Source organism: Polistes dominula, unplaced genomic scaffold (assembly GCF_049000335.1).
Source record: "Polistes dominula isolate Pdom_NZ unplaced genomic scaffold, Pdom_raw_medaka contig_15, whole genome shotgun sequence".
In the NCBI taxonomy this organism is placed as follows: domain Eukaryota; kingdom Metazoa; phylum Arthropoda; class Insecta; order Hymenoptera; family Vespidae; genus Polistes; species Polistes dominula.
In genome coordinates this window covers 70626-95672 of record NW_028300915.1, presented here as the reverse complement: position 1 = coordinate 95672, position 25047 = coordinate 70626, and the positions used below count along the sequence as shown (strand labels likewise).

At 39.1% G+C, this 25047-nt stretch overlaps 4 protein-coding genes across 16 annotated transcripts in view; 2 read left to right on the top strand and 2 right to left on the bottom strand.

Annotated features, from left to right (window-relative positions):
• The window catches only part of trol (terribly reduced optic lobes), a 63981-nt gene extending 47552 nt beyond the window's left edge, over positions 1–16429 (bottom strand). For 2 of the 4 annotated variants that reach the window (XM_089170084.1, XM_089170085.1), the window contains exons 1-9: positions 15949–16429; positions 2270–2492; positions 2031–2188; positions 1852–1939; positions 1693–1770; positions 1445–1613; positions 1181–1341; positions 584–745; positions 37–345 (exon numbers count right to left, since the gene is read on the bottom strand). In XM_089170084.1, coding sequence (XP_089026210.1) covers positions 37–345; positions 584–745; positions 1181–1341; positions 1445–1613; positions 1693–1770; positions 1852–1939; positions 2031–2188; positions 2270–2492; positions 15949–16032 — 1432 coding nt within the window. In that variant the 5' untranslated portion in view covers positions 16033–16429. The remainder of the gene's footprint in view (positions 1–36; positions 346–583; positions 746–1180; positions 1342–1444; positions 1614–1692; positions 1771–1851; positions 1940–2030; positions 2189–2269; positions 2493–15948) is intronic. The other 2 variants (XM_089170086.1, XM_089170087.1) reach the window with 1 other exon arrangement.
• Positions 16430–17597: 1168 nt separating this feature from the next.
• LOC107070195 (prenylcysteine oxidase 1) lies at positions 17598–19831 on the top strand. Its single transcript, XM_015328158.2, has 7 exons — positions 17598–17836; positions 17913–18119; positions 18189–18330; positions 18417–18723; positions 18812–18932; positions 19003–19349; positions 19427–19831. Exons 1-7 carry the CDS (start codon positions 17755–17757, stop codon positions 19685–19687), a joined length of 1467 nt encoding a protein of 488 aa, XP_015183644.2. The 5' UTR covers positions 17598–17754; the 3' UTR covers positions 19688–19831.
• A 141-nt stretch (positions 19832–19972) lies between these two features.
• LOC107070197 (solute carrier family 35 member E2A) lies at positions 19973–22064 on the top strand. 2 transcript variants are annotated; one of them, XM_015328167.2, is made up of 6 exons: positions 19973–20663; positions 20753–21004; positions 21107–21293; positions 21381–21584; positions 21694–21882; positions 22003–22064. In XM_015328167.2, the coding sequence occupies exons 1-6, from the start codon at positions 20393–20395 to the stop codon at positions 22004–22006; spliced, it is 1107 nt and encodes a 368-aa protein (XP_015183653.1). In that variant the 5' UTR covers positions 19973–20392; the 3' UTR covers positions 22007–22064. The 2 variants fall into 2 exon arrangements, with proteins under 2 accessions (XP_015183653.1, XP_015183651.1); XM_015328165.2 differs by lacking the exon at positions 22003–22064 and having other exon boundaries at positions 19974–20663; positions 21694–21927.
• Positions 22065–22177: 113 nt separating this feature from the next.
• Cth (Cystathionine gamma-lyase) lies at positions 22178–24407 on the bottom strand. 9 transcript variants are annotated; one of them, XM_015328159.2, is made up of 8 exons: positions 24252–24407; positions 23984–24166; positions 23596–23883; positions 23390–23524; positions 23163–23298; positions 22942–23094; positions 22710–22875; positions 22178–22609 (listed from the first exon to the last, which is right to left on the bottom strand). In XM_015328159.2, the coding sequence occupies exons 2-8, from the start codon at positions 24122–24124 to the stop codon at positions 22465–22467; spliced, it is 1164 nt and encodes a 387-aa protein (XP_015183645.1). In that variant the 5' UTR covers positions 24125–24166; positions 24252–24407; the 3' UTR covers positions 22178–22464. The 9 variants fall into 9 exon arrangements, with proteins under 9 accessions (XP_015183645.1, XP_015183647.1, XP_089026226.1 ...); XM_015328161.2 differs by having other exon boundaries at positions 23984–24148; positions 24252–24392; XM_089170100.1 differs by having other exon boundaries at positions 23984–24137; positions 24252–24392.
• Between the last annotated feature and the right edge of the window lie 640 nt (positions 24408–25047).

The window sequence follows — 25047 nt, the reverse complement described above, 5'->3', positions numbered from 1 at the left end:
TTTCTATGTAAAATGAAAATGGGACCGTTGATATACCTGGATGTGGACATCCGACTTCGTCGGCTCCGTCCTCGCAATCCGGTACTCCGTCGCATCTTTGTACCGAACAAATGGATCGGCTTCCGTCCTGACAGCGTACGACGTCGTCGGCACGACATTTGTTCGAGACTCCTCTCAAAGTTGTTTCCTCTTCCTCTTCCTCTTCCTCCTCCTCCTCCTCCTCCTCCTCCTCCTCCTCCTCCTCCTCTTCTTCCCCAATTGGGAACCGATTCTCAAATCCCGACGTAATCTCCGTAGTCGAGGACCATTCTGCTTCTTCGCTAACGTCTACAACGTCGACAACGTCTACCCCGTCCCGATTGCGCATATACTAATTTTACAACTAGGCTTGTTGCGTCGCGCACCTCTTTTTTCGATATTATCTTACCGTGCAAGAGACAGTGCGCGGTGCAACCAATATTCGATTTTCCAAACAAGTTGTTAGGAGAAAATAAAGCGTTAATTTGGTCAAGTGAAAAGCTTAATAAAATAAAGTAGGAAAGGTAGGAAAAAATATAAGATGATGGGTGGTCGTCGTACTTACGCTTCGTAGTCGGGGTCGAGACGTTGGAAGGACAACCGAGCTCGTCCGATCCATCCTGGCATTGATCGACACCGTCGCACCGCGAATCTAACGACACGCATTTGCCGTTTCTACACGTTAATTCGGTCGATTGGTCGCATTCCGGCAATACTCTTTCCTTCCCTGCTCCATGATAGTCGTCGTGGTTTTCGAAAGGTAACAAAGTAACCAAAAGAAAGGTCTTTTTAAAAAGCAGCCATGACAAAATAAATCTTATGCGCAATCGGCGATACCACCTATTAATTCACTAACTAACAAAGATAGTATGTATATTAGATAGTATAAATACTAGTTGACTACGTGCTTTACGTGCCAAGTAATAATAAAGTACTAACGTCCTAATAAAGAAGCATTCCAGGGAAGCGATCCATTCTTCTCCTATCCACGTATAACAATATCTATAACAATATCTATGCAAGATCTATGCACCCCAGTGCATATATATTATAATATATAGAAATAGTTGAAAAAGTAGTAAGTTTTGTCGAAACTGGAAGAATCGATCATTTCCCAATGCCGGCGAATCCTATTGTTTTCTTCATTTTCAGACAAAGTTACCTAAGAAACGTCGGAAGGTGAATCCCTCCGGACCGACTTGGATGCTTCCCAAAGAATGATACTGCAACTGTTTTTCCAAGATATCCCGTACCTCCAACTCGTCCGTAAACGTAGAGCCTATGTCGAGGGTGACTTGAGACGTAAACGTGTCGGACGTTGGTCTGAAAACAACAACGTGTTCGCGGATCAACGTGTTCAAGACTTCAACTCTCTTACAACCTCTCTTACAACCTCTCTTACAACAACCTTCGAGATAGTACTTACGATATTTTAATGACGTTGGCCATAAAATCGTAATTGGGAATACGACGAGCGTATAGTTCTTCCAAAGGTTGTGTTAAATTACCGCTTAGCTCCTTGTACTCTCTGCTGTTTCTATCGGCGTACTCCTTTCTGTATGGCTCGTTAACCGTCAAGGTAATTCGGTAAAATCCTGTCAAAAGGATGATATCGTCAATAACGTTTAATTTCGTATTTTTCTTCGATTACGTTTCTAGGGACGAGCAACTTACGGGCTTTTCCGTCGGATCTTGGGATTCCCGTGACAGGTGGAGAATAGTACGAATCCGTGGCGCTACCCTCGATCTCTCCTATAAACGTGAATTTACAATGAAATATTTTCTTTGGAAAATCGTGCCAAAATATGCGATAATTATTTGCAATAATTTTACCAGATCCCACGAGGTCTTCGTCGTCGGAATTTACGTAATTCTGTGGAGGAGCCCTAAGACCCTCCGCCGCGTCGCCAATCTCGTTCTCCTATGGACAATCATGAACCCAAATGAATCCTAACAATATACCTCCAAACAAATATAGCTCTCTCTCCGTCCCTCTCTCCCTCCCTCTTTACCTGCTTATCGTCGACGTACTCCTCTTGGCTGTCTCGAATGAGTCTCTCCAAATGTCGATCGTTGTTGCTCTTTTGCGCGTTGAAAACGTCGCTATCGTTGAAATTGTCGGCAGGCCAAACACCCTTATTCCCCTTATTCTCTTCATTGTTCTCGATATCTGTCGATATAAAAGAAAAATAAACGATATTAGATATAATAGCATAGTGTAATAGAAAAATGAAGAAAAGAGCAAACTCACCTCCTGTCGGCAATGTCTTAGTAGTGCTATTAGTAGATGCGTTGCCGCTACTGCCGGAAGAAGAAGGACTAGGAGTATTAGGAGGAGTAGTAGTAGAAGAATCGAAAAAATTACTAATCGCTCTCTTTATTCTGTGAAAAATCGACTGCTCCTCGTGTTTCTCGATCAAGGGAATTTGCAGGCTTGATTGTTTACCATCTTGATCAAAGACCAAGTCGTCGTTCTGAAAGAAAGGAAAACGAATGAATAGCCTAATTGTAAATTTTGGACAAGAACGAGCTTGTACACGTATTCGCGATTCGTTGCATATCCGATATGGTATAGGTATTTGTTAGGTAGAAGGGTGGGTCGGTCTATCGCTGAGCGTTCTCACGTGCCCCTCATAAAGAAGCAATTCTCACCTAAACACGCGATATAAATTCAGGATCGTACTCGGCATTCTCTTCAGGCTCGAGAAGAACCGCGGCGAGTGAGCCGCGATCCGTGATTCGCAAGCCACAACCAACGGACAGCAAACTGGCCGGCTTCTACGATAACTACGACTACTCGAGACGATTTAGTCCATCTACGTGATGGAAAAAGAAAAGAAAAGAAAAGAAAAGAAAACACACCTATAAAATGTAATAATATGATATCTCAGTTGCGTTAATCTAAAACGAGGATAATGACACGAGACAATTTATTAATTGTCGCGAGGCACATCGTGTTCTAAACTCGGAATTTATCGACTAACTGTACTCGCGGATAATTGAATCGATATCGATGACATGGATATTTAATGGAATGAGTCAAAGTTAGGACGAGACAGATGGGCTGATAAATCGCGCCACGTTTAGATGGCGATGTTCATCCTTTCTTATTGTTAAATGCATCTCGTCTCTGTTACACGAATCGCGCGAACTATTTAGATAGATCAACATTCATTTAGACGATCAAAATTCCACGCTAGGGAAGGGACTTGAAAATGGTGTCATAGAAGAGAGCACGTAATAGGAGAGAAGGAAAGGAAGAGAAGGGTGAGAAATTTGTGAAGGGGGAGAAATATAAATCTCCGGAGGAGATGGCTGGGCGGTGGAAAAATAAAAGAGTCCACTAGGGAGAGCATCCGAGGCAGCCAGCTAGACGAAACTTTGTTATTCCGAGCAAGTTTTACACGGGATTTTCGAGTTAAGTCCACTCTATGATCCTTTCGCCGCAACTACGTGCTCATACTTTTACAAAACACCACCCCTACAGTCCGAAATCCTTCAAATGCATGGGAAATACGTGTCCGCGCAGGTTAAGTGTCGAAAGGACACCTCGAAAGTTTCCTTGTTGGGTTCTTTGGTGGAATGCGCGCGCGAACAAAGTTGCTTTTCCAATACGCAACGCGGCGTCATCCCATATTTAGGCCATCTCGGTTTGTTTGCTGAATGACGTGAGCAGCACGCCTGCGATAAGAAACATTCTTCGTTCGCACCTTCACTCGAACCGCAAACTAACTAAACTCGAAAAAAAAAAAAAACAACTACTTTCCGCGCCATCCGATTAATATCGGATTTATTTTTATCTATTATATCAATAGATCGAGCAACAACTCGCAAACGACTTTTATCGTCGATTCAACTTTCTTCGATGACTTTAGTAACGATATCGTACGACCTACGATAATATTACTAAATTCCGAAGCATACATTTGACTTTGATAAAAGTCCATGTAAAAATGGATACTGTAAGTAAGAGAAATGAATAAAATAAGGGCCTTGAAACGGTACGCGCAAAGAGAAGCGCAGCCAACGAGGTCGTTAAACTGCGAACGAAAAAGAAATCGTGCGAGATGACTCATCGTGCGACTACGACGACTACGACGACTACGACGACGACGACGACGACGACGACGACAACGACGAGGCGAGAAATATAGTCGATAAGATGGCTTCTTCTAAAATCGATTAATTGGAAAATAAGACGAACGACGATCGCTAAAGCCCACATAGGTTAACGTTTGGACGAAACATTAATCCGCCTAGCGCGACCACACGTGCAACGCATATTCATCGTTTATCATCGTTTAGTTTATCTCTTCTCCCTACCCAACATATTCTCTCTCTCTTGAAAATGATGTAACCAAGATCCGTGAGAGCAAGAAGGATAATCTGAATGAAAATGAACGAAACGAAAGACGAGATAGCTCGTAATAATTATTATAATTCGAGTTTAGCAAGATCGGCTAAGAGGTCAAGGCGCCTAACATTGATAACCCTAGAAATTGGCTCGAGTTCGTTTGAAAAATATTCCAAGAAAATCGTTCACTTTTGCGAGCAAAGATAGGACGAAAATCCCAACAATTTGAGAGACCTCTCGGAGGCTTCGAGTTAACGAAAATATACGTCGTTCGAGTGTCGAAAAGCTTCGAGGGTGAAAGTAGCCGCGCACCAACGTCCTTTGTCTTAAGCTATGGTATATTAATGCGTTAGAGAGGCGCCGGAATACTAAAGACCGGGTCCGGCATCGTCGTTTAACCGCCCCTTTGCATTTTAACAGCCTCTCACCGGAAGAGGCTTCGCACCGTCAAGAAACATCCGGGGCCGCGCGAAAAAACTTCCTTTCATCCACTTTGGTCCCATCTTTTAAGAATGTTCTGCACGTGCCGCCTTGCCTTGCCTTGCCTTGCCTTGCGGTCGTCCTACGACTCTCTCTCTCTTTTTTCCTTTATTTAAATATTGTTACTAACTTGTCATCATCAATTTATCAGTTGAAAAGATCAAGAAAGCTACTGGAGCGAGAAATAAAGGACACACGTGCTACTTCCCAGCTAGTTGAGGGAAAGAGAAGAAGAAAGAGATTTCCTCGAGGATGATCTTATATGAAGTTTCATATCCAGAGTAAGAGAGAGAGAGAGAGAGAGACAAAGAGGGCAAATATCCAAGCGGCCAATCCTCTCTCGGACTTGGACACCATTCGCATTTTATCAAGGCTCCACGCGAAATTGCGGAAATCACGTCGGTCTGATTTCCCGAGGAAAGCCTCGGCAGATTCGTTCCGACAAATCAAAGACCCCTCGGGCTACGATCTGCCAGTCAGACGAGTGGTTCTACTCGCGAGAGATCGCGAGAGAGCGTATATCCGAGAAGTCGAGAGAGAGAGAGAGAGAGAGAGAGGGATTGTTTTTCTCTTTTTTCTTTTTTTCTTTCTTCTTTCTTCTTTTTTTTCTCTATCCGTCGATGCAAACTGTTCTCCCTCTCCTTCTGTTTCGCGCGCACACGTTTGATAAGGAAAACTAAAGGGATGGCTTTGGAAAGCGATACGAAAGAGATCGATCGCGTATGTACTTGGAAATATCTACGTTCGAAGAAAGAGAGGAGCATGCGCTTTTCATAAAAATAACATTTTTTCATTCGCGCGACAACAAAATTGGCCGTCTTTTTGCTCTAAGCAAAAGCATAATCGTATCCGCTCGATATCGTATTTTGGCTAACGTCTACAGAAAATCCAACAGAAAATCCAACAGAAAATCCAACGCGCCTACAACAGGCCCACTGTGTTTGCGCAGACTGGAAAGTATCTCGTTTGACCAAAGCAAATAATTGGAGAATAGATATGCTTGCCAGCCGCGTTTGTTGCTTTTCCTTAAAAAACATCTGTCTAACTTTCAACAACAACCCGATTATATCCAAACGAGCTTGGAGAAATTGAAGAACAATTTATTGGAGCAAAATTGACGCAACCCTGACGCGACATAATATCATTATATCGCAACAAAGAAAGATTCGAGCCTCATGAAGATGATTGTGCAACGACATATGCGCGTCCAATTACGTAGGACCTGCTTGACTTTGCTGCCGCCTCGAATATTAACCACGATACACACAACTCGTATCGAATCATTAAATTCGACCTCGAAGTTAAAAAAGTATGTCTTCGCATAAACTATTATTTGGAGCGATATAGAGCGTTATAGAGCGTTATAGAGCGTTATAGAGCGTTATAGAGCGAAGCTCCGTCTCTTTCGGATTGAGGAGAGAGAAAAAATGGCAAGACGACCCCGATCCCTTCTTACGCTAGAAACCGAGATTCGCCGGTATCGCGTCGATGATAAATATTCGCAAAAAGCTCTTAGGAATTTATGAAAATAAATAAAAGGAATTGAAACGTGTTTTGAGCGTGTTTTGAGCGTGTTTTGAGCGTGTTTTGAGCGTGTTTTGAGCGTGTTTCGCGCAGCAAAGATGAAGGCTCAAAGAAAGAAGAAAGCCTTGGGACTCTCAACGATGGAAAAAAGGGTCGTTCGTTGGTTGAGCTCGAGCGCAACGAGAGCTCTTTCGTAAGCTGCCACCCTCTCGACGAATGGCCAAGAGCATAAGGAGCCTGGCCACCACGAGCTTACCGCTAAACTCCCCTAATAGTCCATTGTCTGACATATCTGAAGGGATCCCAGCCCAGTCGACTTTTGACATCGAAAATACTTAGCAAGTCGCGTCGCAACCATTAATTCGATGACTCATGCTCCAAATGACAAATAAAAATCTGCTCGTTATATTTAGTTTCTTTTACGATCGAACCGCGAAAAGTATCAACGCTTCGTCCTTGGCTTTATCCTTTGGGCGCGCTCTCTCCGAAAAAAAAGAGTCGCGGATTAAAGGGAGAAATAATAAAAGAAGCGAGGAGAGACGAGACTTGTAGCAGCCCTACATGAACGAACGAACGAACGAACGACGAACGAACGACGAACGTTAAGCGAGCGTAATCGTGTTTTGCTTTGATACTGAGCGAGAGATAGGGTGGGGTAATATTTTTGTATAAGCTGACTGCAAGAGTCACGTCGCGTCGCGTTGGGTCGCGTCTCGTTAATTGACGCGCAACCCAAGCGCTCAAGCTCGAAAATATCAATTCTCTCTTGGTCTCCTTTTCCTTCCGTAACGCGCTACACATCATTTTTATTTGACCTCATCTAACGTTTCAATTCGATCCTCTAATTTGTCAATGACTCACCAAAAACTTTATCGTTAAACCTTTAGATTATATCTTCCCTCTCCTCTCATATGATTTGTTCTTTAGTGGCAAAAACGATTAAACGCCGGAGGAAAATAGGACAAATAAAAAAAAGGATAGAATAGTTCAATTTTCTTGATAAAAATGTTCTGGATTATGAAGCGCGTAGTCTCTAACCCTCTATAATACGCTAGCCCAAACTTATCCGTTGCTTTTGAAAGCGAATCTAATACGTGGATATCGGCTTTCCAATTAAGCACCAATTATAACGTTTTCGACGCAACACTTCCGAGGAAGCTGCTTCGGTCATTACCGAACTCATCAAGGATTGATTAAAATGAGAATAATAAAGACCAACTTGGAGCTGAATGTCAGCAAGCGAAATCATTTTTTGTAACGATTTGATATCGCATGCACGCTCGTTTAAGAATAATGCTTCTTCTTTTTAGCTTTCAAAGGGAGAGAAACCGAACCGAACGAAACCGAGCCGAGCCGAACCGACCGTGACTCGTCAGGGTCAGCCTAAAATGGGCGATGACGCCCCCGTCGTCATCTTTTCTTGTTGTTACTTCATCGAAAAATCTAGCTCATCTTACCATAAGAAAAAACGATGATCTACCTGTTGGTATCGACAACTTTAGCATACTTTATAGATCTACAGAACTAGAAGAACGCTTACATTAGACGTTTGTTTTGCAACTTACGTCATCTCTAGCATGATATCATCGATCCACTGACTCTGTTCCGACAATAGAATATTCAAATTCTCTTTTGTAATTCTTTAACCGATGATGCTCTCTTATGTTAATGGTAAGGAAGATGAATTGTTATACATGTGTATGCAAATGGTAAGTATAGCGAAAAAGGGAAAAACGTAGAAAAACGTCCCCCTTGGACGTTTGGATTGGACTCTCCTTACTACAATAGTTGTAAGCGTAGAAAACTTATCTTTCCGTTTCCTCGTTAGACAAGATAAATATGTGTACGTACTTGCAATAACAAAGAGACAAAAGAAATGAAGTAAAATTTCCGGCGGAAATGATTCCACATACTCGATGACTTTCGCTATTTCGAGTAAAGATGCCGATATAGACCTATAAGGTCATAGTAGCGTTCTCAACCCGTACGATTATGAAACGCGTAATACTTTCTCCAAGTCAAATAAAATGATATCACCGCGGTCGCGAGAATAATTGCGTAAGAAAGATTCGGAGATTTTGGAGAAGGAGTCATATATATATATATATATATATACATACACATAGGGATCTGCGTGTTGCGAGATAACTCGGGTGTGCGTGTGCGTGTGCGTGTGTTGTATCTACCGTCTCTCTTTTAACGTTAACCGCTTCTTCTTCTTCTTCTTCTTCTTCACTTTACTTTTCTTTCATATATTTTGAATAATACATTTATTTGTATACATTCATCGGAGGATAATTTTTGCAAAACATGGTGAAGAACGTTCGACCGAGAAACGGGTCAAGTCTCGACAAAACATATTTTGTCTTTTCTCTGAAATCGGAACGAAAGCGAAAAGATGAAACGAATTGCAGTTTGAAAAAATATATTCTCCACAAATGGAATTTTATATTTTGCGATTAAACGATTAGATTAGTTGGCAGCGCGTTCTCGTTTTAAATAAACGCGAGAACGCGTCGCGAATGAAATATTATAATTCGCGATAAAAGCTCGAATTGAGTCATATACTTTTTGACGTATTATTTCGTTTCTTTCGTTTCTTTCGTTTCTTTCGTTTCTTTCGTTTTAAAAAAGATTTGCCAGGAACGAGAAATGATATATAACCGCAAACGAAAAGATATCTACGTATTGGAATCGGCTAACGAGTACAGATATAGGTATGTAAGTGGAATTACACACGATAAGTGAAATTCGCGAAACCATGCCATGGAAGCAAAATATAGAACAAAATATAGAACAAAATATAGAAAAAACCAACATGTTCTCGATAACAACGATATTAATGGATGGCAAAAAAAATGTCGATCCGTTAATTGGAATGTCTCGATTTTATAGATATACACAAGACCGTTTTGTAAGCGCTTATTTATAGAGTCTCAAGTTGTACAGAGTCAAAGAAGGGTACACGCGCGTTTTTGGGGAAACGCGCGTGACGGAATTGCCTGAAATAACTGAGAGAGAGAGAGAGAGAGAGAGAGAGAGAAAGAGTACCAGAATCACAGCTTTTATTCCATTAAAAATACCTTATACCTCGAATTTCCTTAAATTCCTATATCGATCGAGAGCACGAACGCGTCGTTATCTCGTACATTGCTTTTTTCTTACTCGAAATAAAGCACTCTCTGTTGAGAAGAAAAAGGCCAACCGAACGAGCGAGCGAGCGAGCGAGCGAGCGATGAAGGAAACCTGACGAAGGAAAGCACGAAGGAAAGCACGAAGGAAAGCTGACGAAGGTTCTCGCGGGATAACGATAATCCTTGTTCGCGAATGTTCACGTGTATACCACAAACGCCCAAAGTTACTCCAAGACATAATGGATTTAAGAGATATCTATCTCTTCCTTTCGTTGAAAATCGAACAATATTTGACTAAACAAAATCATTATTATTCGATGAATATGAAAAATAAATAATAAAGATAAATTCTCCACGCCACTGTCCATTTATATATCTCTTTATTATTTGAACGAGAGATGGTATTTAAACTAGCCTCAGTATATCAAAAAATGAAGGGAGAATTTAATTAACAGACTTTTCTGAAAATAAACCTATACCGGCAAATCGCGTCTATGGCTTCGACGAGTTTTTCTCGTGAATCCTTTCGATGGTCACGATGTTAATTACCAGAAATTTTATACCTCGCATTATACGGACTTGTTGAAATTCACATCGAGCTGCATTTTATATCGTTCAATTAGAAAACGTCTGCTATCGACGGATCGATCGATTCCGGAACCAGTCGATTCTTAACAAGAGAAAATCGAACGATTATTCGTCTCTGTCATATCTCTCTCTCTCTCTCTCTCTCTCCCTTAAACTGACAAGATTTTTTTTCTATCAGGAATTTAATCGAGCAACATGCACATCGCAGGTAGGTACTTTTATAACGCGCGCGGTAGGGGTTAACGCGAGAACCCACCGCATAATCCTCCTCGACACCTGCAATTAACTTTGACGCTTGCCCAGAATGTAGGACGCACGACCCGAATTCCGACTCTTCAAGAAAAAGGGATTTTTTTCAAGAAGAAACGCCAGGGAGAAACGCCAGGGAGAAACCAAGAGATTTTCTCTTTTCAGTAGCGCGCCGGAAATACAAGAACCCTGCCTTCCGAGCACCGACCACCTTTTCATGGATTCTAATTGTTCCCTCAAATCGCAACCCTGACACGATCTCTTTTATTTATTTATCTTCTTTTTGATATTTCTAATCGATCGATCGAGAGAGACAAAAGGTTACACAAGAAAAAGAGACAACAGAGGAGAATATAGAAAGCGCGTGAACTAAAGATAGAACCTTGCAAGGGGCGACCACAACGACGACGACGACGACGACGACGAAACTTCTTACTCAAATCGTTTTACATGTGACACTAATCGTCCATATGTTTCTCACATTTTCAATACCGTATAATATAACACTGACCGTATGACGAATACGATATAAATAGGAAAAAAAGCGAATAAAGCTAGGCAAGTTATTTGAAGTACGTAGAAACGCAAAAACAAGCGTGCGCGTATGATCGTTTGATCGGTCGGCGCTATAAGTCTCAAACAGCATTGGCTTTGCATGCTTCATCGAACCCCAATGTGGTCGCGCACCGTCTCCAGATTTATGGCCGCAGATAAGTTTGAATTTATTGACATCGTGACTTATTCTTTTGGGTTGTTTTTTTTCTATTCTTTTGCTCTAGGATCGCCTTACGACTACGCACGATAACACGTTCTTTCAAAGTTTGATTTTTCCTCGAATCTGCATTATTAACGGATGCGGATGACGCAATCTCGATTCCTTTGATTCGTCAATGCCGAGAAATATGAAGAAAATTCGGGAAAGGGATCCTCCAAGAGAGTAGGTAGACTGAATGGCGAGTGATTAGGATCGCAACGTTCCTGGCCGGACCGAGAAGTGCCTCTATTTGCCAGCGCTTCAACGCTACAAGTCATTCAACGCTGGATAAGCGTTATTCGTTAATGACGAACTTTGATACGAAACGCGGACAAAAATAATGCTAAATGGTCACGAATCATTCGAACAATCGGTATCTTTTTACCAGCACGCAACTCGATGACTCGCAATTTCCGACCTTGACTTTACACGCGATAAGCCATTAGATTTATAAAGCATAGATTTGAAGATTTCCAATGAAATGCGATAAGACGTGTCTACAAATGTGCATTACGATCTCGAATAAAATTGTAAAATGGCAAATTCCGAAATAGCAAACGGAATTGCGCGCGTCGAGTTAAAGTCTTGTCTTCTTAAAATACGCGTTCTCGTTGGATGTCATGATTTTCTTATGCACATAAGTACGTGCAAAAGAAGAAAGACCCAAAATCGGATTTTCGTTACTCATTACATTATTCAAGCCCTATGAATCGAAGATTCTTTTTGAAATGTTGATCGAATGGCAAGCTACGCTTGTTTCTTAAGAAAAAGAAAGAACCTTTGGAAGAAGAGAAACGAGGGAAACGGTATATGAAACACCTGAGACATCCGTCGTTCGATTTGACGATAATGCCAAGTTTACTTTCTACCAAAGGAAACGCACCAAATCTTTTTTCCTTGTAATTCATCACGAAAATCTTTCCAATCGGAGAAAGTAATAAAAAATGTAAAGAAGAAAAATAGAAAGGAAGCTGCACGTGTTTCGGATCTCGTCGACTCGATGTCGACCATGGGCGCACACGCACACGCACACACACACACACAGTCTTAGTGAAGTTGCGACACTCCCGTCTTCTTCCTAATGATGTATAGGAAATAGCATTGGATATTGCGCCGTTGCAAGTAGTATCGTCACACACTTGGCGATATCGTCGGCGGAAGTAGCGCGGAGGTGGCGGAGGCGGCATGGGCGTCGATGGCGAGTTGTACACAAATATGCAAGTTTAAAAAAAAAAGAAAAAAAAAAAAAGGAGCAACTCGCGTTGTTGCCATGGGGAGCACCGTACTACGTACGAAAGTCGTCTTGCCTTTGCCTTTGCCTTTGCCTTCGCTTTTGCCTTTGCTTTTGCTTTTCGTTTCCAAGACCTTCCTCCTCCTTTCTTCTTCTTCTTCTTCTTCTTCTTCTTCTTCCTCTTCTTCTTCTTCGTCTTCTTCTTCTTCGTCTACTTCTTCTTTCTTCCCATGGACACGCGAACGTGAAAACCAGTTTGACTCGCCCACACGTTTAAGACGCGATCGTCTCTCTTTTTATTCTCGTACACGTGCTTTCTCCTCGAACACGGTCTTTGTTCGTCAAGCGAACGAGTCTCTCCCTCCATCTTTCTGGTGACACGGTCACCAGATGCGCTTAATCCCTCTTGGTTGCAAGCTGCAGGCACGTTAGAGGCCCGCCTCCGCCTCCGCCTCCGCCTCCGCCACTGCCACCACCTTCGATAACGATTTTCTCTAATATAAGTATTATATAAAAAGAAAATAAATAAGGGAAAAAGTGTGGCGCGACGTGGCGTTTGTTTATCGGTACATGCGTACAGATGCGGGGCAATTCTCCAAAGGATCCTACCTGACCGCGCATCGAACTTACTCTCTTATTCGACGAAAAGTATAAGTTCAAGTTAAAGTATAATCTTTCCTTTCGCTTATTCTCTCCAAGGGGCTTGATGATCGTTGTCCCCTTTAATTTCACGGTCAGTCCACGCAAATTCGCCGTCCATATCCGATTAAAAGGGATGATCGATATATAACGATATATAACGAGAGAGAGTATCTACTAGAAAAAAAGTACAAAAGAACAAAGTTGTATCCTGGAGAGACGATAAAGAGCGTCGTCAAATCAACTAGGAAAAACGAGATGACTCTGATGCTACATATATTACCGACCCAATAAGGATTAGCCGTGAAAATCGATTCGACTACCGGCTTATATTACCGGTCCTACCTACCACTCCTCCTTCAGCTTTCGATATACCTTGGAATTTTTCTAAAACAAAGCCAAAAAGAAAGAGGAAGTTTGGTCTCGCACCCATTGGGTGCGAATGGACGCGTTAAAAGAAGTAAAGATCCGTTGGGACGATAAGACACTTAAAAGTAGCACTCGAGAGTACCGGTACTCAGAGGGAAGAAAAAGTACTTTCATGAGAATGCTCCTCGATGCGACCGCGGTGTTTCGAGTGTCCTAAAGCTAGACCACGCCAATACGAATCCAAATATCCTCGGGTATGTATCGAGCTACCTCTTTTTTCTTCTTCTTCTTCTTCTTCTTCTGCTTCTTCTTCTTCTTATCATCTACCTACGTCTCCTACAGAATCGTATACCTAACGCGAAAATATATCGCGACAAAGTAAACTTGATGACTCATTTATTTCTCCAATTACGATCTCGTTGTAGTATACGTTGGAATGTAGATTTTTCTATAAGAGAATACAAACGTAATCATATTCGTATAATTTTTAAAAAAAATTCTAAGGCGTGTAATATTAAAATATAATTCATAAAAAAGTAATGACTATATGTCGCGAGAGTATTAATGGACATTGTACGATGAGGTAAGCGATATTTATCGAGGAGAACTTTTTTTTTTTCTCTGCATTTCATACAGCTATTTTAACTTTTTTGCTTTCTTCTTTTTTCTTTCTTTTTTTTTCTCCTTTTTCTTACCACACGGCATTACTTATGTAAGAGACGACCGTCCATACGTGACAACCGGTTACGGTTCCTTCGAGACTCCGAAAATACTGATTGACCAAAAATGAACTATATATTCAGATAATCTGTATCTCTACGAAGTTTCGCTAAATGCAAAGGCAAGGAAAAGCCAAAGCAAAAGAAGAAGAAGAAGAAGAAGAAGAAGAAAATAAAAAAAGTTCATTTGGAGTTTTCTCGAAAGACAAGAGAAGCACCTCGATCAAAACGGTATACAGAATATCATCGGTATATTTCTTGCGTAGTCGTAGGACATCGTTGCAAGTTTTCAAATTAGCCGCGTATTCGAATTGCGTCTCGTCCGGAAGCCCTAAATTCTCGTTCCCTCGGTCGATCTTTCCAGCATACAATTCCGATGCTCTCGCGGACATCGTCTCTATAACAATAATATCTATATAAATATTCTTGCAGAGAGAGAGAGAGAGAGAGAGAGAGAGAGAGAGCTAGGTTGGTGGCGAGCTCGGGGGCTCTTTTAAAGGTAGAAAAGAAAACGATTCGGTCGCGAAAAGCCACCTGCATTACCATATTTTTCATAAGGTACAAATCTTCCCTTCATCCTTTTCCCAAACGAATCGAAATAGCGTATCCCCATTGGAAAGGTTTCTCCGTTCGAAAACACACTTGTCGTCCGAGGAAAAAGGATACGATAATGAAGGAACCTTGTACTCCAATATGCCTTCCTCCCTCCCTCCCTCTTATTCGATATATCCTTTACCCACCATCTTTCTTCTCGGACAACGATTTTCGTCGAAGAACGTGCGATGCCACGTCGTCGATGATTCGTCTTCTTTCCGTTGAAAGCTAAATCCAATTGATCCCTTAATCGCGATACAATATATCGTCCAACCATTTCGAGTCAATATTCCTTTTAATTCGTCCGATCAATTGTTTAGCAAAATCAAAGTTAAAGAAGACACACGAATCATTGTGAATTAAAAGTAGTAGTAACCATCCAAGTTGCAATTAAGAGCGTACGGGCTACAATAAATATGAGGATAGATCGAATCTCTGTTTAAAATAAAGTCATTAACTGTGTAGTATGCGTAACCATTTTGCGAATCGAGTAGTCCTTTCAACCTCCGATAATCTCTATCCAATTAAGTTAAGACCCGATGTTAACGTGCATCCGGCAGAAGTAATTTTATCAAACGAGCTCGACCGCGTAAGCGCACCACGACGAAATGTGATATCGCGATTATCGAACATCGCAACTCGACCAGATAACGTTACGCGTCCAAATTTTAGATTATTTTTATATTTTTTAAATAGACTCTACATCTTTCCAAATGATATTCCGTCAATCTTCAGAAGATGGACCGACCGACCGACCGACCGACCGACATCTCGAATTGCTATTCGTGTATGTGTTTGAAGAGTAATGCTTAACGCCGGCTACTCTCTCTCTCTCTCTCTCTCTCTCTCTCTCTCTCTCTCTCTCTCTCCCCGCTTTCTTGTCTCAAAGTTGGAAGTGTGATCGGAATATAATCGACCTCGAGAAATTATCCGCACGTATCGAGACTATACAGCGAGTTTCTCTCGTCTCCTGTTATATCTTTCGTCGTGGAGAATATCGATACGATATTTTGCCGACTGACAATGAGAGAAGATGCCAAGTTTGCCTAGTTTTTACCTTATAGTTTTACCTATCGTTTTTACCTTAGAAGTTGGACGCGTGTACGCACACGTACCTGTTGATCGCGCACGCTCCTATTCTTCGAAACGATCGTAAAACGATGATGCGTTATCGACTTAAATATCGGAAACATAACTTATCGAGATAAGTCTAATCCGAAAACGAAGAAACACGTGGATAAGAAAAAAGAAAAAGGAAAAGAAAAAGAAAAAGAAAATCTTAATTAATAACTCACCTCGGATGCAGCAACGAGTAGAAAATCAGCGGCAATCAGCAGGAAGAGCAACGCACTCCTTAATAAAACACGGTTCTTCTTCATCTTGGCGAGAGCCAAAGAGTATTCCTCGATCTCTTATCTGTCTATCTATCTATCTATCTACCTATTCCTTTCTCTGAAAGCTATCTTCAATAACTCATGACGACGAAACGAAGAGAGCCTTTCTCCTTTTTTCTATAATCCCCACGTGTGTGACAGTTGTAAGAAACGTCAGTTGTATCGGTAACGATAGAAAGAATAAAAAAAAAAAGAAATAAAAGGGACAGTCGCGAGGACAATCGCGAGGACAATCGCGAGGACAATCGCGAGGACAATCGCGAGGACTACTCCGTGTATCTCCTTCTTTCTCTATTAGCAAAGGTGGACGGCGAATAATGAATGAAGAGCGCAAACCGTACAGCAGCACCGTACCGGCGTTCGGTAGCGTCTGAGAGACCAAGCGCGCCCAAGATAAAACTTTTTCAAAAGCACCGTGCTTTTCCCTCTCCTCCTTCGAGTCGAACGACCCTCGCGCTCCTCCCACCTTGTTGCAGATTCCACACCGCATTTTCTCTCTCTCTCTCTCTCTCTCTCTCTCTCCCCCTTTCTCTCTCTGTCTCTCTCTCTCTGTCTCTCCCCCTTTCTGTGTGATCAGATCGGCAGGTTCCCCCACCAACTCTCGTTAAGCCGGTCGGGTTCTCTCGTTTTCCTCCCACCCAATGCCGGAGCACTCACCAGGGGAGGACGAAAATCTTTTACCGAATACTCGGCGGCGCCAACTTTTCTACGATTCGCCTCTCGCCCCGGTGCTGTTCGTTCGCAAAAAAAGACAAAACAAAGAGAGACGACCGAGGGCTCGGCTTCCCGTTACTCGGCACAACACAAAGACGCGAAAGTAGATCTTTTTTAAACACCACTTTTCGTCCTAGCGCGCATTTCTTTCTTCCTTCAAATGCTACACAATTTCAAAATCAACTCGTTCTTCCTTTTCCTTTTTTCCAATTAAAATAAAACCTATGATATGTGGGTAATAAAGATTATCTGATTATTTGTAATAATCATCATCTTAAAAAGACAATGAACCATTTTGTATCCTTTCCTATATATTACGGCATTACTTTACCTATTCTAGTCCACGCATAGACATAAAATACGCAATTTCGTACGAGCGTCGCTTCCGGAAATAGTTCAAACGCAAAGTTTCGTTTCACTTCGCACAGTTTGTTCGTAAAAGCACGGATATAGAAAATGGAACGTGCGCGAGTACAGGAACCAAAGTGCCGCCGTCCGTACTCGAGCTTCCAACTTTTTCTTACGAATACAATGAGGAAAACAATGAGGTGTGCATTTAAATAAACGACGAAAGCCATCTTCGATGTTTTTCAAAAGTACAAACAAGAAAATATATAAACATATATTAAGAAAATTAGTAAAAAAAAAAAAACAAAAGCTAAGATTGCTTAGCGGACGTTGTACTGTTCATTGGGAAAAGCATTTTTAAATGCTGTATCGCATTTTTGATCAAATCCTATCTACAATATTTACGTTTGCTTCGAATTCGAACAAACGTTCGAATACGTACAAAAATGACAACGACGATATCAAATTTACTCCTTCTATTTGATTTACCTAGTTGCATAGATGGCGCAACTTCCACGCGTCCACGCGAAAACATAACCCCTTGCGCGATATTTATTATTTATTAATTAAATACATCTACAAATATATTTTTCGTACTAGGTATAAGAAAGAACATAGATACATTTGTCATTTGATCGATTTAATATGCATTCTTATTTTCTACCGCTGTTGACAAGTTTTTTATTGAAGCATGCATTCTGTTCAAAAATACCAACACCAAAAATTGGTAAGAAATATATGATTTGTTTTATGCTCCATTGTAATATTATATACATAAATAATAATAATAATAATATGCACAGCTGTTATTGGAGGAGGTATTGGAGCCGCTTCGACTACTCATTTTCTCACCGAACTATTTAACAATGATTTAAAAATTGATCTTTACGAAGCTAATAAGATTGGTGGACGTTTGGCGACGATCCAAATTGATGACAATGAATATGAAGCCGGAGGTTCAATTATACACTCGCAGAACAAATACATGCAAGAATTTGTCCATTTACTTGGTACTTGTCGACTAATATTTTCATTACAAGAATGAAATTAATAAATTCATTCTCTTTATCATTTCATAGGAATGGAACATAAGCCTAGCAGAGAGCAAAAATTTGCTATATGGAATGGTACAGATATTATTTTCGAAGCAAGCAATATCAAGATATTTACTTTAGCTAAATTAATGTATAAATACGGTATACAACCGTTTAAACTTAACAGGTAAGAGGACTAAACTAGGATTACACGTACGTCCTATACACGTACGGCACAATGATGATGGGCGAATAATCTATCTTCTCCTTTAGTTACGTAGATTCTATATTAGCCGATTTTTCGAAAATTTATCATCTACAAAATAAGGGCCAGTCTTTCATGAACGTTACCTCTATGCTGATGGCCATGAACAAGGAGTTTCCAAAGCTACTCCAAGTCTCTATCAAAGATCAACTTTTACATTTGGGATATGCCGAGGAATTAATCGACGAGTTAGTCGAAGCTCCCTTGTTGGCAGATTATGGACAAACGAAGACGGCCGTTCACAGTTTCGTCGGTTTGGTAACGCTTTCCGCAACTACCGGAGACATATGGTCGGTTAAAGGAGGAAACAAAAAAGTACTTTTATACCAATATTACTAATTGTCAAACAAGATGCTTTTCATTTATTTACTAATATGTTATGTTTGTTTTTCCATTATTTTAGGTGCCTGAACATTTAATATATAGGAACGTTAACGTAAATGTGCTTTCTTCTTTCGTCAAGAAAATTCATTATGAAACTATCAATAACTTTCCTAATTATGAAGTACATTATTCCAACAAAGGTATGCATAATATTACATATTAGCATAGAATACAAGATTTGTACAAAATTACCAAATCTTTCTCTTTTAGATAACGTTATGAAAAATCACTACGACATAGTCATTATCGCGACTCCGTTAAGAAAACATGAACAAACGCATATTACATTCGAAGGCATCCCTGGCGACGACAATTTAACATTTTTAGATGAATATCAAACAGTTATTGCGACCTTTATAAAAGGAGATATTAACCCAAATTACTTTGGACTCGAAGAAGAATTAGATTGCATATTAATTTGCAATTATAATATCGATATTCGTTCCATTGGGAGAATAGACACCGTTGAAGGTCCAACTAAAATGAATTCCAAAATATGGAAAATTTTCAGTAACGCCTCCTTGCCCTTAACTCTTCTAAACAACATTTTTCTCAATGTAATGTCAATAATTTAACAACTCGCAATTAATTATCTTATAGACAAATTAACAATAACTTATTGAACGTATTTTAGATAGAAGAAGTGAAAGAAGTCGCCTGGAAGGCATATCCACGATATACTACGAAAGCACGTTTAGACAAATTTAAACTTTATGACGGCCTTTATCACGTTAACGCCATCGAATGGGTAGCTAGCGCAATGGAAATGAGTGCCATAGCTGGTAGAAACGTAGCGATATTAGCTCACGATGAATATTTACAAAGGTTCTCGAATCAACCAAATACGTCAAGTACGCCAAATACGCCAAAAGATACTCAAAAAATAGAACTCTGAATCCTTTTTTTTTTTATACACCTTACATACATTATATGTTGTACATATTGTGTTCTATACACGTTTTATTACATTGTAATATATACATATATATAATAGGTAATCGGTGATATCATGAAAAATATAAAAACTTAAAAACAATAATAGTCAAAAGTAGTTCATTAATATATCGATCTTTGCGAGATATCGTTAGAGACGCAGAGTTAGAGTTGTTGGTCCTACCTACTAGGTGCCCTAGGGACTTTCTACTGGTCCCTACAGGCTTTACAGCTTTCACTTATTAGCTCGCTGCTCGGGCTCGGACGACAAATTAATATCGATTTAATATTTATTGAAAGTATCGCTGATAAGTAGCGATGCAAAGTTGATAAATTATTATGAAGAGACAAATAGGTATTAAAAGGCTAGTGGTAATAATAGTTAAGTGTCGCGTCTTGTCAAATGTCACGCGACATGTTATTATTGAGCGCGTTATACGTAGAAACAAAGTCGCGTAGTAAGTAATAAGTAAAAACGTACCATAACCTAACTATGAACGTAAACAAATGCACGTACTACTACTCCCCCATCAATATCAGCGAACTGACAAACGATCTGATTGCCAATAAGAGCTGATGTTTCTCCTTCTCAGTTGTATGATAGAGATTGGAAGAAAATGTAAATTCGTTCAAAAATAATGTCATAACTGGTGTAAAAAAAGGTGTAATGGAAAATCATTCCGTTCGTATTAATTACGCGCAAAGTGTTCCTCGCGACGCGGAAGAATTGTCAATGGTACACGAAAGTCGCGGGAAACAATACATCGAGCATGGTAAAAAACGCGAGGAAGTGGTTATATTGGCAAACGACGCGAAGGGTGGATTATTTAATCCAAGGGCGTTATTATTCCTAACGCTATGGTATGTCTTCAGTGGGTGTACATTATTTTTAAACAAATACATATTATCGTACATGGAAGGCAACCCAACTATTTTGGGTAAGATATTTGTATATTTGTGTATGACGATATATCTCTACAAAGCTTTTGAAAAGAAATATATTGAAATGTGTATTACTTTGTTTCAGGTGCCTGCCAAATGTTAATGACAGCAATTTGTGGATTTATACAAATGTATTTTCCCTGCGGTATGTATAAGGCTAGCTCGCGTCTTATGCGACCGCCAGGTTTCTATAAACACATGATATTGGTTGGATGTACAAGGTTTACAACTGTAGTATTAGGATTAGTATCGCTCAATTACGTGGCGGTAAGCTTTACTGAAACTATTAAAAGTAGCGCACCACTTTTTACCGTCCTTATTAGCAGATATTTATTAGGTAAGAATATTTCTCAATATTCTACGATTATATTGCGACTATATTGCGATTATATTGCGATTATATTGCGACTATATTGAAATAATATTTGATGATATGTAGGAGAACACACTGGATTATATGTAAATTTATCTTTAATTCCTGTAATGGGTGGTCTAGCTTTGTGCTCGGTAAATGAAATTAGTTTTGATTTACGCGGATTTATCGCTGCTATGGCCACAAACATGACCGAATGTCTTCAAAATGTTTATTCGAAAATGTTGATTAGCGGAGACAATTTCAAATATACGTAAGTTTGCTGTCCAAATTGTTCCTTAACTATTAACGACCACTGTACACGCATCCTCAACATTTATTATATTCAATGCAATTTTAGGCCAGCAGAATTACAATTTTATACGAGTTTAGCATCAATCGTGGTACAAATACCAGTGTCAATTTTATTAGTAGATTTGCCAGCTCTCGAGCATTCCCTAAGTTTTAAAATATTTGCGGCATTTCTTTTAAATGGTGTCTTCTTCCATTTTCAAAGTATTACGGCATATGTACTTATGGATTATATCAGCCCTGTAACGCATAGGTAAGTAGAACAAACGTTAATAAGTCAACAACAAAATAATATCAATGAAGATCTTTTGCCTTATTTTCTACCTTATTTATTATGCATTGTTATATTTTGTATTTTGCAGCGTTGCCAATACAGCAAAAAGAGCATTTTTAATTTGGCTCTCAGTTTTACTATTCAATAATTCAGTAACCGGTTTATCGGCCCTTGGAACTTGTGCTGTAATAGCTGGTGTACTATTATACAATCAAGCACAAGAATATGATAGGATTAAAACTGCTAAATTACGGCATACTTCGAAAATTAATTTACAGTAATAACATTTTCAAATCAATAAAGATTTATATATAAATATTAATATCATATAACATTTGTTCGTGTCATATATTATTATTTTTTTCTAATTTAAATCATCACTCACATTTGATCACAGATAATAACAATCAAAACAAATCTCCTTCTGGTGCATCGAAAATCTATAAGAGGTAAGACGAAATTTAGTCTTTTTCCTTTCTATTATTATCATCTTATAAAGTTTTCTATCTACACAATATCATCAAAGATATAGGAGGCAGGTATAAAGTATTTGTAATTCTTTTCAACACACACACTTTTGACACATGCATTTTCTTTATACTGGAAATATTACAATTATTTATTTATATTTGTTTATTAACATTTGCGTAGGAGGTATATAAATGAAAATTCCTGCTTCGACATTTCTATTAACAACAGTATATAAATATCCAATAAATGCTTATCATATGATTAGTAATAGGAACGTTACTTTAGTAGTTATATCAAAGATTTCTTTAAAAAATCATTTCTTTATGACGGCAAACCGTAGTGTACATCTTCAAAATATTATATTAAAAAATAGAATATATTTGTGATATCATTGAGAAGCTTTTAAAGCCTGGTCAAGATCCGCTAACAAATCTTTTTCCGTTTCAAGTCCAACAGATAAACGAACTAACTGATCCGTGATTCCTAATTCATTTCTTGTGGCCTCGGGAATAGAAGCGTGTGTCATGACGCTTCTACATATATATATATATAATATATAAAATATATTAGTATTACATATATTATGTTACAAATATATATGCAAATAATATGCATTGTCGCAGCAGCACTTACGGCAATTCCGCCAAAGATTCGTAACCACCAAGTGATTCTGCTAAAGCAAATAAACGAAGACTTTTCAAAAACTTTTGAGCACTTCCTTTAATATAGAAGGAAACGATGCCACTGTGACCAGTCGATTGTTTTAAAGCAAGTTGATGCTGCGGATGAGATGGTAAATCTAAAAATATCAAATGTATTATTTATTTGAAGATTTATTATTAAAACAAAGAGTGAACATACGTACAAGGATGAATAACTTTGTCCACTTGAGGATGTTTTTCCAAAAATTTGGCAACAGCTAATCCATTTTTCATATGCTGTTGCATTCTAAGTTCTAATGTTTTTAAACTACGATTAACCATAGCACAATCGTAAGGCGATGGAACTACACCCATTGCTGTAATATAAACCATAATTGTTAATTATGGATTGCATGGATTTCGCATGATTGTGCTTCGCTCTTACCATTTTGTAGAAAACGAAGTCTCTCCGCTAAATCATCTCTACTTGTAATCGCTGCACCCATAATAATATCCGAATGTCCATTCATATATTTAGTTAGGGAATATACTACAAAATCTGCTCCGAGTTCTAATGGTTTCTAAAGGATAAATATATAATATATGGATATATAAGGATAGATGTTTTATTATATCTGCCGTTGGAAATAATGTTAATCTGTCGTTGTTCACCTGATAATAGCACGTGAGAAAAGTATTATCGACGATAAGAATGATATCTGAATGTTTGGATTTTAAAACTTTGGCAATTTCTTCGATATCTGCTAATCTTAATAGAGGATTCGTAGGTGTTTCCAACCAAACCATCTGGAATATAATGTTCGGATTAAGTAAACTTTCGAAAACTTTGAAAGCATATATTATTATATTATACTAGCCTTGGTGTTTGGTTGTATAGCAGCCAAGAGGTTTTTGGTATCTGTCAGGTCCACAAAAGATACATTAATACCTTGTTTAACTAAGCACTTTTGAAAAAAACGATTAGTTCCGCCATAGACATCATCTCCAGAAACTATGTGATCTCCAGTTTCGAGTAAACCGGTTATAGCTGTGATGGCTCCCAAACCCGATGAAAAAGTAAAACCGTGCTTTCCATCTTCCAATGCTGCTAAACACGTTTCCAATACGTTACGCGTCGGGTTACCACTTCTACCATAATCGAAACCCTATTGAAATTCGAATAAAATCACGATCAAGATGAATTATTTGCAATCGTAGATAATAGCAGTCTTCTTAGTATACATATGTATTTATTTCATCATTTACATGATGTTCTCCTGGATGACTCTGTTGGAAAGTAGTAGACATAACTAAAGGTGGAACCAACGACCAATGATTCCATTGTGCTGGATCCTGGCCAGCGTGAATAGCTTTCGTAGAAAAACCTTCTTTAACGTTACTCGGCATCTTGATTGATGATCTGTAACTACCCTTTTAAATGATAACAAACTTTTTTTCAATAACAAAGCTATTATTATTATTTAATAAAACGATTTAACAATGTCAATCTAATTATACTTACGTATGTACTTACTATTATATAAGTTGTTTTACGTAGGAGTGAAGCACACTTAGCAACAAACAGTAAAATTTCTATCACTTGATAAATGTAGATACCGCTGACGTTACGCCGAGAGATTAGCAAACATCTTTATGTTAAATTTGACAATATAGCCACGCAAAGTCAAGGTCGTGATCGAAGCGCGATCTAACAGCAAAACGCGCGCGTTTGTCTCATTAAAGTTATTTCAGTCATTTCTCTTGCTTGCTTGCTTGCTTGCTTGCTTGCGACAAAGTCCAATTTGAAATTCGCGCCCAACGATTAATCAACATTACAATTAGAAATAAATTCTTGACCAAAAATAATACAAATAACGTATGCATATACATATGATACAAATAATGTTTATTGTGTTTAAACATTATATTAATTATTGAAAGAAAGAAAAAAGTATAAATTGTACATGTGCGCGTATGTATGCAAACAATATGGCGGCAGCGTATTATTGTGTTGTGCTTGACCACGGAGTTAGATACTAAAGAGAACGACGATCGCTATAGGCGCAATTTGTATAAATAAATAAATTAATTAATTAAAACATATATTGTGTCCCCCTAAAAAAGTATGCAAAAAAAAACAATACTTATTGCTGCCATTAGGACAGGATGTTGTGTGATGATTGGTGATCATCTCGATCAACTACAGCGCACCCTGGAATAAAACTTGATTTGTTTTATATTTCCGTCGTAAATGCAACAGTCAGCCGACTCGTGGCTTCGTGTTTTAAGGTTTAAGGATACGTGTTGCTTTGGGTACGTTTGGATCGTTC